Here is a 13,060-nt window from a genome sequence, read left to right on the forward strand (position 1 = left end):
GGATCCCAGTCCACACAATGAGGTGGAACCCTAGACAAACTCCATTAGATATTTTAAAGTACTGACTCCAGGAATGTCCTCTGGAGATATAAAATCTCGATTCTTTGTTCTACCTCCTAACCAATCATATTGTCATTATATTGGTCACAAACAACCTGTACATGTACCACAATCAGTGAGGTATAATTTTATTTCTGTTCACATTTTATGTTAACTTATGATAGTCCCCAGTTCAATTGGTGTTTTTTCCATGAGAGGTGAGCATGTAATTAAAAACATCAAATATAATTTAAATTTGTCATAGGGCCCACAACTATATGTGGATTCATGACCCTTGGCGTTATGAGGATGAGTAATCATTTCATTGTAATCAAAACAAAGCGCAAGGCAATCTAACACATATCTCTTTCTGTACATGTAGAAAGTTTTAAAAGTACATGTAAGCAAATCACCACAGAAAATACACATACAAATATTTCTTATATAATTTATTTCACTTAAAAAACACCAAAGCAATTGTGTTCCTAAACATACTTTCTCTGTATATTTAGGAAGTTCTACATGCATCTATACAGCCGCAGCAAAGAGCAAGATATGTGTGGCTTACCCTTGCTCTTGAGATAAGATTCACTATAGGAAGTTGTGTACATTAATTTCATAGAATAAAATAGAAAGTAAACAATTGTTCTTTCCAGATCTGTTGCATGTTGTAACAGATTTCAGTCCACTTCAATATCTTTCACAGTCCTTGGGGTAACACCCCACCACATCAAACGCTCTCCTGACCCATATCACGAGGATTTCGTTTTCTCCCACTGTTCAGGTGTCAAGGTCTTCATCTGAAAGGCATGGATCACCTTCAGTTCCTCTTCTAAGACCTTATTTACCAATCTGCAAGACAAAATTGATATACTTGTGTCACTCAGTTGTCTTCCCATCATGAGAGTGAAAACAAGTTTTGCACAAGAGGCCTATAGCCTACAATACATGCCTAAGTTAGGATGGTTCTGCTGCTATTCATCAGCAGATTTTTTCCCATAAATTTCAATATAATGTGGCCCCCAACCTATTGCCAGGTGGTAATAATTTGAACTTAAATCTACACTTTCTGAGAATGTTTCCTTAATACTAATCATGGCTGTAATGTTCTTGAAAAGATTTTCAAATATATTCTAACCGTTGTAAATTTTTGATTGCCAGTTCTAGCCCCCATCTTTTTTAATCTCATATAAAATCTCTGGTCTAATTTTCTAGACAAAGTTTTTCTTACCTGTGTCTTTGAAGAAGAGGGAGCCCTTCAAACTTTGAAGACACAATTACCGTCTGAAATTTGGCACCACAGCCATCTGACATGTCAACCACTTCCTACAAAATAAACCACAGAGAATAATCAGTGGTCAAACACCACATGAATAAACCACAGAGGATAATCAAATGAGAAACACCACATAAATAAACCACAAAGGATAATCTTAAGGCACACGCCACATAAATAAACCACAGAGGATAATCAGTAGAAAAACACCACATAAATAAACCACAGAGGACAATCATAGACAAACACCACATAAATAAACCACAAAGAGATAATTAGAAGACAAACACCACATAATAGACCACAGAGGATAATCAGTCAACAAACACCACATAAATAAACCACAGAGGCTAATCAGTAGACAAACACCACATAAGTCATAAATAAACCACAGAGGATAATCAGCAGACAAACACCACATAAATAGACCACAGAGGATAATCGGTAGATAAACACCACATTAATAAACCACAGAGGATAATCAGTAAACAAACACCACATAAATAAACCACAGAGGATAATCAGTAAACAAACACCACATAAATAAACCACATAGGATAGCCAGTAGACACATACCACGTAAATAAACCACAGAGGATAATCGGTAGATAAACACCACATAAACAAACCACAGAAGATAATAAATAGACAAACACCACATAAATAAACCACAGAGGATATTCAGTAGACAAACACCACATCAATAAACCACAGAGGATAATCAGGGGACAAACACTACATAAATAAACCACAGAGGATATTTAGTAGACACACACCACATAAATAATCAGAGAGGATTTAACAGAGACACAAACACCACATAAATAATCAGAGAGGATTTAACAGAGACACAAACACCACATAAATAAACCACAGAGGATAATCAGTAGACAAACACCACATAATAAACCACAGAGGATAATCAGTCAACAAACACCACATAAATAAACCACAGAGGATAATCAGTAAACAAACAACACATAAATAAACCACATAAGATAGCCAGTAGACACATACCATGTAAATAAACCACAGAGGATAATCAGTAGACACACACCACATACATAAACCACAGAGGATAATCAGTAGACACACTACACATAAATAAATCACAGAGGATTAACAGAGACAAACACCACATAAATAAACAACAGAGGATAATCTTAGACAAACACCACATAAATAAACCACAAAGGATAATAAGAGACAAACACCACATAAATAAACCACAGAGGATAGACAGTAGATATATACCACATAAATAAACCACAGATGATAATCAGTAGACAAACACCACATTAATTAACCACAGAGGATAATCAGTAGACAAGCACCACATTAATTAACCACAGAGGATAATCAGTAGACAAACACCACATAAATAAACCACAGAGGATAGACAGTAGATAAATACAACATAAATAAACCACAGATGATAATCAGTAGACAAACACCACATTAATTAACCACAGAGGATAATCAGTAGACAAACATCACATTAATTAACCACAGAGGATAATCAGTAAACAAACACCACATAAATAAACCACAGAGGATAATCAGTAGACAAATACATGTACCACATAAATAAACCACAGAGGATAATCAGTAGACAAACACCACATAAATAAACCACAGAGATAATCAGTAGACAAACACCACATAAATAAACCACAGATGATAATCAGTAGACAAACACCACATAAATAAACCACAGAGATAATCAGTAGACAAACACCACATAAATAAACCACAGATGATAATCAGTAGACAACACCTCATAAATAAACCAAAGATGGTAATCTGTAGACACACACACCACATAAATAAACCACAGAGGATAATCGGTAGATAAACACCACATAAATGAACCACAAAAAACAATCAGTAGACACACAACACATAAATAAACAAAAGAGGATAATCAGTAAACAAACACCACATAATAAACCACATAGGAAAATCAGTAAAGAAACACCACATAAATAACCCACATAGGATAGCCAGTAGACACATACCACGTAAATAAACCACAGGATAATCAGTAGACACACACTACATACAGAAACCACACAGGATAATAAGTAGACACAATACACATAAATAAATCACAGAGGATAAACAGAGATAAACACCACATAAATAAACCACAGAGGATAATCAGTAGACAAACACCACATAAATAAACCACAAAGGATAATCAGAGACAAACACCACATAAATAAACCACAGAGGATAGACAGTAGATAAATACCACATAAATAAACCACAGATGATAATCAGTAGACAAACACCACATAAATAAACCACAAAGGATAATCAGAGACAAACACCACATTAATAAACCACAGAGGATAGACAGTAGATAAATACCACATAAATAAACCACAGAGGATAATCAGTAGACAAACACCATGTAAATAAACCACCGAGGATAATCAGTAGACAAACACAACATAAATAAACCACAGATGATAATCTGTAGACACACACCACATAAATAAACTACAGAGGATAATCAGTAGACAAAAAAATGTACCACATAAATAAACCACAGATGATAATCTGTAGACAAACTCCACATTAATAAACCACAGATGATAATCTGCAGACACACACACCACATAAATAAACCACAGAGGATAATCGGTAGATAAACACCACATAAATGAACCACAGAAAATAATCAGTAGACACACAACACATAAATAAACAACAAAGGATAATCAGTAGACAAACACCACATAAATAAACCACAGAGAATAATCAGTAGACAAACACCACATAAATAAACTACAGAGGATAATCAGTAGACAAACACCACATAAATAAACCACATAGGATAATCAGTAGACAAACACCACATAATTCATAAATTAAATAAACCACATAGGATAATCAGTAGACAAACACCAGATTAATAAACCACCGAGAATAATCCGAGATTCCTCTGACTCTAACCCCTGCTTCTAACTCATTCTTCAGTACTGGTGAATTTTTAAAATGTATTTCTTTTCTCCTTTGTTTTCCAATAAATAAAGTGTAAGCAGATAGATTGATATTGATATGATTTGATACTTGTGTAAGGATATAGTATAAATAGTTTTGTGGATATGAGTTGAGGAATAAAAAAATTATTGATCATTGTTGTATTGCATTCAGGGGATATCAGATGCAGAAAATGTGACATAATTTTCGAATAGGCATAAAGATGTTGTTTTATTTAAAAATAAAATCATTTGGCATGATATTTGTGTACATTATCTTAGCATGTAAATGAAATAATATATTTATTTTGTCAAACATGCTAAAATTATCTTAATTATTTTTTTCTGAACTTAAAAATTTGTGGTTTATGTTCGTAACGCATGGTGTCCATATGCATTGAACTTTTTAACACCTCTCTACAAACATTAAATAATTTGTCAAGTTCAGTTTCTGTGTTAAATTAATGAGTATGTGTGATAAATTATTTTTAACAATATGCTTCAAGAACATAACTCAGTTCTTTTTGTAATTTTAAAATGATCTCTGATTGTAAAATGTTTGGTGTCTTGACCGTTACGAACATAATAGCTTTCAGTATGATTGCTAAAATAACAGCCAATGAATCATAAGTTTGGCTCAAAAAGTCCGTAGCAGTGGTGTAATTATAAATTAAAAACGAAAGTAGAAAGGTTGCGCAGCTGTCTGCTAGAAAACATGGCGATGCTCATTGTGTCCATGTGGAAAAAAAGAAGTTACGAACATAATAGATTCGGTAAGTATTTTCATATTGTATCAATTTTAGTGAATGTTTAACACGTAAATACAGTCATTGTATCTTTATACCATGTAGCTATTAATCAGAAACTGAAATATGTCTCTTATGACCATACAAAATGCATAAATCTGTCCGAGTCGAGGACTTTCGGTTTAACATTTGACTTTTGATTCGCGTCTTTTGTTACGAACATAAGTGTTTTTGCATTATTTGTATAATCTATTAATGATAAAGTTATATTGTACTATATTTTATTCTATATTTGTTAGTTTTGTTCTGCTCTTATCAAAGGATGAATACTTATTGAATATCTGTTTTAATATTGTCATATCATTTACGCAATTACGTTCGTAACAGAGACACGAAAACTTGAAGTAGTGACATAATTTGTACTTTAATTGCCTTCTTTCTGATTTTATCAAAGATATATAATAAATATAATTAAACAGCATATGTGTTGATTACATAATGTTGTATTTTGTTTTATTTTTTTTTTCTTTCAGATTTACAAGAAATGACTGAATTATGTTCGTAACAATGACACAAAGATCCAAGACTCAAAATAGAAGACCTAGGATATTTAGTTATTCATCTGACAATTTACTTGTCTGCATTAATTCTATTTGAAAGCTTGTCTATTATTAAGCTTTGAAATGAAATATTAAAAGTATTAAAGACAAGTGTTCGATTGTCTTGTTATTTTTTTGTTCCTTTTTAAAGCCTGATTCGGAGTTAGGTGTCCATGTTACTTACATAATTTCTCCTTTTTTGAAACTAGAAATAAAAATTGTGACTTTTTAAATAAATTCCATTTAATATAACATTAAACATGATTTCATCATACCTTATTGATTACATTATTTTCATATTTTAACAACTTGTTAAATTCTAGTAACATGTTACTTGTTTAGTGCTTATGTAAGTAACGGTGTCCATTGGTTGTCTTGGATATATTTTCTAATTGTAATGGAATAAGGCAGAAATAAGTTATGCAATAAAACATGCAAACTAGTGTTTATATACTTCAAAAAGGATTCACCAGAAAAGAATAGCTGATTGTTCTAAAAAACAGTCACTGTGGACACCAAGTTACGTACATAAAATTTCAGACATGCTTGTACATTTGGACACCTATCTCCTCTTTAAGACTTCAGATTATCTTCCCTTCATTTTTTTTCAGAAGCAGGAAGAGTACTGACTTAATTAATATACATAAATTATGAAATTGATTATTTTTAAAATATAACCCTTTGGTCACACATCTGAACTCAGTACTGAAGAATGAGTTTTCTATATTGTGACTTGGGCAGGTCTCCCCTTAGCTGCAATAATGTAGCCCTCTCCCTTTTTTTTTTTTTTTTTTTTTTTTTGGGAGAAAACATCAGATAAAAAAAATCGGAGAGGGCTACATTATTGCAGCTAGTCTCCCCTGCCCAAGTCACAATATAAAAGCAGGGGTTAGAGTCAGAGGAATCTCGGATTACACAGAGGATAGACAGCACTTGGACAAACACCCCATTAATTATTAATAAACCACAGAGGATTATCATTGAACAAACACCACATTCATCTGACATATCTTATTATCTTCCATCTCCCTTTTCACGCTTACCAAATGGGTCAATTCAGCCAGCTCCGGCGAAGATTTTAATTTTTCTTCAATGTGCTCGGTGCTCGACATGCCGATAGTTTTACTTTTACCCCTTCAGAATAACAAAGAAACTACTGCATAAAACGAAATAAGCAGAATTGTAAAATTACAAATGTCTATTAAGTTTAAAAAATACTTTGAGCTGAAAAAATCTATAAATATAAGATTTTTTAATAGCTTTATAAGAAAAATCACCAGTCTTCGATAAAATGATTAACTAAATTTGTTTTCGTTTTATTAGAATGCAATCTTATTTCTTCGAGATGACATGTCATCTAGCGACCTACTTTCACTTTGTCTGTTTTTGTATATCGTTTTTCTGTGTTTTCCCTACTTAGGCGCTGTCTACCCAAAGTCCAATGAGTGCAAAAGACTTGACATTTTCGACATAATCCTAAGAGATAAGTGTCCATGTACATCTATCCTACAGAGTTTTAAAACCTGGAGATTCGATCGAAGACAGGTCCTAGCTACTACCTTTCCTCTGGACCCAATTTTGCAAAACTACGTGAGACAAGTTCCAAAATGTTTATTTTCTGCCGTCTACCCAATTCCTTTTAAGACAGAAACATCCCTTGTATCTTATTCCAAGTCAGTTTTAAATGATATTTTGGATCTGTCGGACCATGTAACCACCACAAAAGAATTTGTAGACTTTGTAAGTGGCTCCCAGGTGTTGTCGAGTTCTGTCCCCTTGTCTCACCGGTATGGGGGACACCAGTTTGGTTATTGGGCGGGTCAGCTCGGGGATGGGAGGGCGGTGATGCTGGGGGAATACACAAATCAGAGAGGAGAGAGATGGGAACTGCAGCTGAAGGGATCAGGAGGGACGCCGTATTCTCGTCAGGGAGATGGTCGGGCGGTCCTCAGGTCATCTGTCAGGGAGTTTTTATGCAGCGAGGCAATGTTCCACCTTGGTATGCATATTCTTTTCTTCCAAGTGTGAATCTGCATCAGTACAAACATGCTGTAAATCAAAAAAATTTAACATTCAGAAATTTCATTATACTGTAAACATATTATGTTTGGCTGTGTATTCTTTTTAGCGCCTCTGGCGGAAAGAAACTTTCGCTAATTCAAGTACAATGCTAATTGTACTCATAATTAAATAAGAACATTAAGAAATGCGCTAAATCAATTCCATGCTAACTTGTTCAAAGGACGATTTCCGCTAAATATCGTACACGCCAAATATAATACATTTACAGTATATGCATGTTCTTTAGATTGTCTTTTTGCAATGAAAAAATTCTAGACACTAGAAACAGTAAGCAAGTCATGATGGATGATAACTATCCTACTGTAGACACTTAGTTTGTTCCGAGACACAGTTAGATAAATCTAAACTTTTTAGCAATGGTAAAACAAGAATAGATTAATTTAATGCTACATTTAATCAGAACCAAGCATTTCTTATGTGATCCTCTCTTTATAATCAGGTATACCCACCAGTCGAGCGGCAGCTCTTGTGGTGTCTGACGACCCTGTTATGCGGGACCAGTTTTATGACGGACATCCTCGAGTCGAGAGAGGCGCTGTCATCCTCAGGTTAGCTTACTCCTGGTTCCGGATTGGCTCGCTAGAAATCCTGGCAAAAAATAATGAACTTCAGCTTCTTCGTCAGCTTTTAAACTTTGTTATTGAGAACTACTTTTTACACATAAATTCGACAGGCAAGGATAAGTATCTGGAGCTTTACAGTATGATTGTGTCGGACACAGCTGAGCTGATCGCGCAGTGGCAGAGCGTAGGATTCACTCATGGAGTTTGTAACACTGATAACTTCAGCCTGCTCTCCATTACTATCGATTACGGCCCCTTTGGGTTCATGGAGGATTACAACCCTAAGTTTGTACCGAACTCTTCAGACGATGAAGGAAGATACAGTTATGAAAAACAACCCGATGTTGGAGTTTTTAATCTGGAGAAATTAGGGGAGGCTATAAAACCTGTACTAACTCAACAGCAGCAGAAACAGTTACCTCATATACTGAAAGGCTATGAGAGCATTTATAAAGACAAGTTCATGAAGCTGTTTAGGCAAAAACTAGGGTTGTATACAGACAAAGAAGATGATGAGAATTTATTGGCAGTCTTTATAAAAATCATGGAGGATACAAAGTCAGATTTTACCATGTCCTTTAGAGAACTTGGAGAAATTGATCTGTTTGGATTAAAAACAGAGGCAATTCCTCAAAATTACTGGGCTCTAAATACAATGGCAGACCATGAGTGGTTTTGGAAGTGGATAATAATCTACAAAAAAAGATTAGAACTTGAAGGCACCACAGAAAAAAGTAGGCAGTCCCTCATGAATAAAACCAATCCAAGATACATACTGAGGAACTGGATGGCTCAGGAGGCCATAGAGAAGGCAGACAGAAATGACTTTAGTGGGGTCAATAGACTGCTGGGGGTCCTGGAGCGTCCTATGGACTTAAACCCAGAGGCTGAGAGGGCGGGGTATTCCTCCAGACCCCCAGAGTGGTCCAAATCTCTCAGGGTCAGCTGCTCCTCATGATGTGGGGTAAAAACTCAGGGACATTTAGTCATACTTTATTTTGCAGTTAGTTCATTTGATATTACATGTATCATGGTGAATGTACATCATTAAATGTTCAGAGATATAACTATGGATGATGATCATTACATGAGCTACATGTATCTGTCTTATATCTTATTAATGAAATTGAATAACTATACATTTAAAAAAAAGTACACCTTCTTGAAAAGTTAAGTTTTGAAATATGATATTCATATACAACATGCATCTGATTTTGAGTTGCGTTTTTTATATTTAATTTGCCATTTGGTGATATTGCCTAATAAGTAACTGATATCCTTGATTCAACTTATTCAGTGATGGTTTCATTGTGGTTTTGAAAAGGGGGGGGGGCACCAAGTGAATTTTTTAATTACTTAGCTGAAAAAGTTGACAACCTGCAAAGATATCACATTCCAATAATGTCCTTTTTGAATACAGTCATATCACCTTTTCCTTTGCTTTTTAAATTTTGAGATCAAGTTTAAAAAAAAAAAAAACAGCTGCCAAAGTATTGGTATTAGTAGATCAGATGTCTTTCTTTTCCTCTAAGCCCACTGTGCACACACATACACACATGTACACTACGAAATTCAGTAATCAGAAATTAAAATTGGGAGGGGGCATAAAAAAAATTAAGCAGATCTAAAAAGAAACCTGACAAGCAAAACAACAGGCCCGTGGGCCACATCGCTCACCAGAGCGTGCATGACTAGGAAAAATGCAGAAATCAGTTTATTATTAAAAAATGAAGTTTAAACCCAATAGTGGTCCCAACCAATCCTTAAAACAGAGAGGGTATGATTTGGACAAACTTGAATCTACACTAACTAAGGATGCTTGCATATTTCTTTGACTACCTGTGGCTTTATTTTCACTTGCATTTGAACTTACATTGTGGCCCCGCCCTACCCCCAGGGGTCATGATTTGAACAAAATTGAATGTCTACTACCTGAGGATGCTTCATAAAAATATGATCATTCATGCCTTTGCTATTCTTGAGAAGATTTTTAACGGATTTCCCTATATATTTCTATGTAAAACTTTAATAGGCCAATGTGGCCCTGCCCTACCCCCAGGGGTCATGATTTGAACAAACCTCAATCTACGCTACCTGAGGATGCTTCCATATAAATATGATCATTCATGCCTTTGCTATTCTTGAGAAGAAGACATTTTTAAAGAATTTTCCTATATATTTCTATGAAAAACTTCAATCGGCCATTGTGGCCCCGCCCTACCCCAGGGGTTATGATTTGAAGGAAGCTGAATCTACACTACCTGAGGATGCTTCCATATAAATATGATCATTCATGCCTTTGCTATTCTTGAGAAGAAGATTTTAAAAGAATTTTCCTATATATTTCTACGTAAAACTTTAATTGCTTGGCCATTGTGGCCCCGCCCTACCCCCGCGGGGGTCATGATTTAAGCAAACTCGAATCTACATTACCTAGTTGTGGATGCTTCCCTATAAGTTTCATCTTTCATGGCACAGTGGTTCTTGAGAAGATTTTTAAAACATACCATCAAACTTTCACTATTTCTCAATTATCTCCCCTTTTATAAGGGCGTGTCCCTTCATTTGAATAAACATGAATCCCCTTCACCTAAGGATACTTTGTGCCAAATTTTGTTGTGATTGGCCTAGTGGTACGTTGATTGCGGCTTTTACTTGTAGGCGTATTATATGATGCCATGTTCTTGCCTCAGATACCCAAAATGTTTATATACAATATAAACGCAATATACAAAAACAACTTGCTATTTTTCGTATCTGAGTGTGTAAAGGGTCCTTAAATTAATACCAAATACATGTAAGATGTTATTGAACTGCAGAAATGTACTTTCTAATTATTTGGGTCAGTAAAGTTATTCATCATTGTATATGTTGTAGGCGTATAGATAAATATTGTGTATATACAATTATTACTCAATGAAGCATGTTCGTTCATCAATATCCGTAATACACGTATAGGTACAACAGATACTCATTTTATGCACAGTAACTGTCGGCCAAAATTTTTTTCTAAATTTTTAATCCAATTCCAATGTACCTTTTAAAAAATTGCATGGATAGGTCCAGCTATTAATGAATATATATAATGAATAATATTCAGTCAAAATACACTGTGTCACTATATAGCTAAGATTCCTTTTTAGCTCACCTGAGCTGAAGGCTCAAGTCAGCTTTTCTGATCACATTTTGTCCGTCGTCCGTCCGTCTGTAAACTTTTCACATTTTCGACTTCTTCTCAAGAACCACTGGGCCAATTTTGACCAAACTTGGTACAAAGCATCCTTGGGTGAAGGGGAATTTAAATTGTAAAAATGAAGGGACATATCCCCTCGCAAGGGGAGATATTAAATTAAGAAAAGACAAAAATAGGGTTGGGTCATTAAAAAATCTTCTTCTCAAGAACCACTGGGCCAGTAAAGCTGAAACTTATGTGGAAGCATCCTGGGGTAGCGTAGATTTTAAATTATACAAATCATGACCCCCGGGGGAAGAGCGGGGCCACAATGGGGAATCAAAGTTTTATAAAGAAATATATAGGAAAAATCTTTGAAAATCTTCTCCTCAAGAACCACTGGGCCAGAAAAGCTGAAACTTATGTGGAAGCATCCTGGGGTAGCGTAGATTCTAAATTGTTCACATCATGACCCCCGAGGGAAGGGCGGGGCCACAATGGGGAATCAAAGTTTTATATAGAAATATATAGGAAAAATCTTTGAAAATCTTCTTCTCAAGAACCACTGGGCCAGAAAAGCTGAAACTTATGTGGAAGCATCCTCGTATAGTGTAGATTCTAAATTGTTCACATCATGACCCCCGGGGGAAGGGCGGGGCCACAATGGGGAATCAAAGTTTTACATAGAAATATATAGGAAAAATCTTTGAAAATCTTCTTCTCAAGAACCACTGGGCCAGAAAAAGTGAAGCTTATGTGGAAGCATTCTGGGTTAGTGTAAATTCTCAATTGTAGGAATCATGACCCCCGGGGAAAAGGTGGGGCCATTATAGGGAATCAAAGTTTTACATAGAAATAATATAGGAAAAATCTTTGAAAATCTTCTTCTCAGGAACCACTGGGCCAAAAAAGCTGAAACACAAGTGCCCATGGAAGGATCATGGGGTAGCGTAGATTTCAAAATGTCTAAATTATGATCAATGGGGTAGGGTGGGGATGCATTATGTATAACAAGGGGGAAATCTGGTAAAGAACAGAATGGTCAAAGCTTCTCAGGTGAGCGATGTGGCCCATGGGCCTCTTGTTGTATTGACCGTTGCGATGTTGTTGCGTCATCATTCATTCTAGGCATGGTGACTTTCTCATGCATGTTGTTCAACTTCAGACTTGCAGAGGTATTGCGAATTGTGGACATTAAGAACCCTCTACACACTGACGAAAAATGTTTTTTGGACTTTGAGAAAATTATATAGTGTAAAGGAGGCTATTTTGAAATAAACTAATCCATTTCTAATATAGGGAGCGTGCCTTCTTTATCCAGGAAAAATCTTTGAAGACAGTGAAGTAATGACGAAGAAAAATTGCTTTTGATTATTCAAATGGAGAAAATACATGCAAATAAAGTTTTCAATTACTCTATCTTGGTCTAACATAATGTTTAGAATACATGGATTTATTTAAAAATTTGTCATACAGTGCAGATTACAATTTATTCCTTTTGATTTCAAATGGTGGGTCAGTCTAACTACACGCATTAGTACCATGAAATTTGGGTGCAGTGTAGAGAGGGTCCTTAACTCAGGCAGATTAGAAAAT

The 13,060-nt window shown here is 35.2% G+C and overlaps 2 protein-coding genes and 1 long non-coding RNA gene across 3 annotated transcripts; 2 read left to right on the forward strand and 1 right to left on the reverse strand.

Annotated features, from left to right (window-relative positions):
• Positions 1–471: 471 nt before the first annotated feature.
• Positions 472–6,780, reverse strand: LOC134279672 (bolA-like protein 2). The gene is made up of 3 exons (XM_062762097.1): positions 6,691–6,780; positions 1,271–1,365; positions 472–891 (listed from the first exon to the last, which is right to left on the reverse strand). Exons 1-3 carry the CDS (start codon positions 6,757–6,759, stop codon positions 792–794), a joined length of 264 nt encoding a protein of 87 aa, XP_062618081.1. The 5' UTR covers positions 6,760–6,780; the 3' UTR covers positions 472–791.
• Positions 4,827–5,866, forward strand: LOC134279671 (uncharacterized). The gene is made up of 2 exons (XR_009994693.1): positions 4,827–5,075; positions 5,582–5,866. It is a non-coding gene; the product is annotated as an uncharacterized LOC134279671 (long non-coding RNA).
• Positions 6,781–6,981: 201 nt separating the features above from the next.
• Positions 6,982–9,378, forward strand: LOC134279673 (protein adenylyltransferase SelO-like). The gene is made up of 2 exons (XM_062762098.1): positions 6,982–7,646; positions 8,169–9,378. The coding sequence occupies exons 1-2, from the start codon at positions 6,998–7,000 to the stop codon at positions 9,248–9,250; spliced, it is 1,731 nt and encodes a 576-aa protein (XP_062618082.1). The 5' UTR covers positions 6,982–6,997; the 3' UTR covers positions 9,251–9,378.
• Positions 9,379–13,060: the final 3,682 nt, after the last annotated feature.

Source organism: Saccostrea cucullata, unplaced genomic scaffold (genome assembly GCF_032062105.1).
Source record: "Saccostrea cucullata isolate Sc308-1 unplaced genomic scaffold, CSIRO_AGI_Scuc_v1 ctg6226, whole genome shotgun sequence".
Lineage (NCBI taxonomy): Eukaryota > Metazoa > Mollusca > Bivalvia > Ostreida > Ostreidae > Saccostrea > Saccostrea cuccullata.

Bases quoted from the DNA above. Each gene is read 5' to 3' on its own strand.
- LOC134279672 (XM_062762097.1), bottom strand. From the start codon at position 6,759: ATGTCGAGCACCGAGCACATTGAAGAAAAATTAAAATCTTCGCCGGAG. The intron at 1,366-6,690 runs GTAAGCGTGAAA...TTTATTTTGTAG, and splicing joins TGGCTGAATTGACCCATTTG to GAAGTGGTTGACATGTCAGA. The intron at 892-1,270 runs GTAAGAAAAACT...TTTGTCTTGCAG, and splicing joins CCTCTTCTTCAAAGACACAG to ATTGGTAAATAAGGTCTTAG.
- LOC134279673 (XM_062762098.1), top strand. From the start codon at position 6,998: ATGTCATCTAGCGACCTACTTTCACTTTGTCTGTTTTTGTATATCGTT. The intron at 7,647-8,168 runs GTATGCATATTC...CTTTATAATCAG, and splicing joins CGAGGCAATGTTCCACCTTG to GTATACCCACCAGTCGAGCG.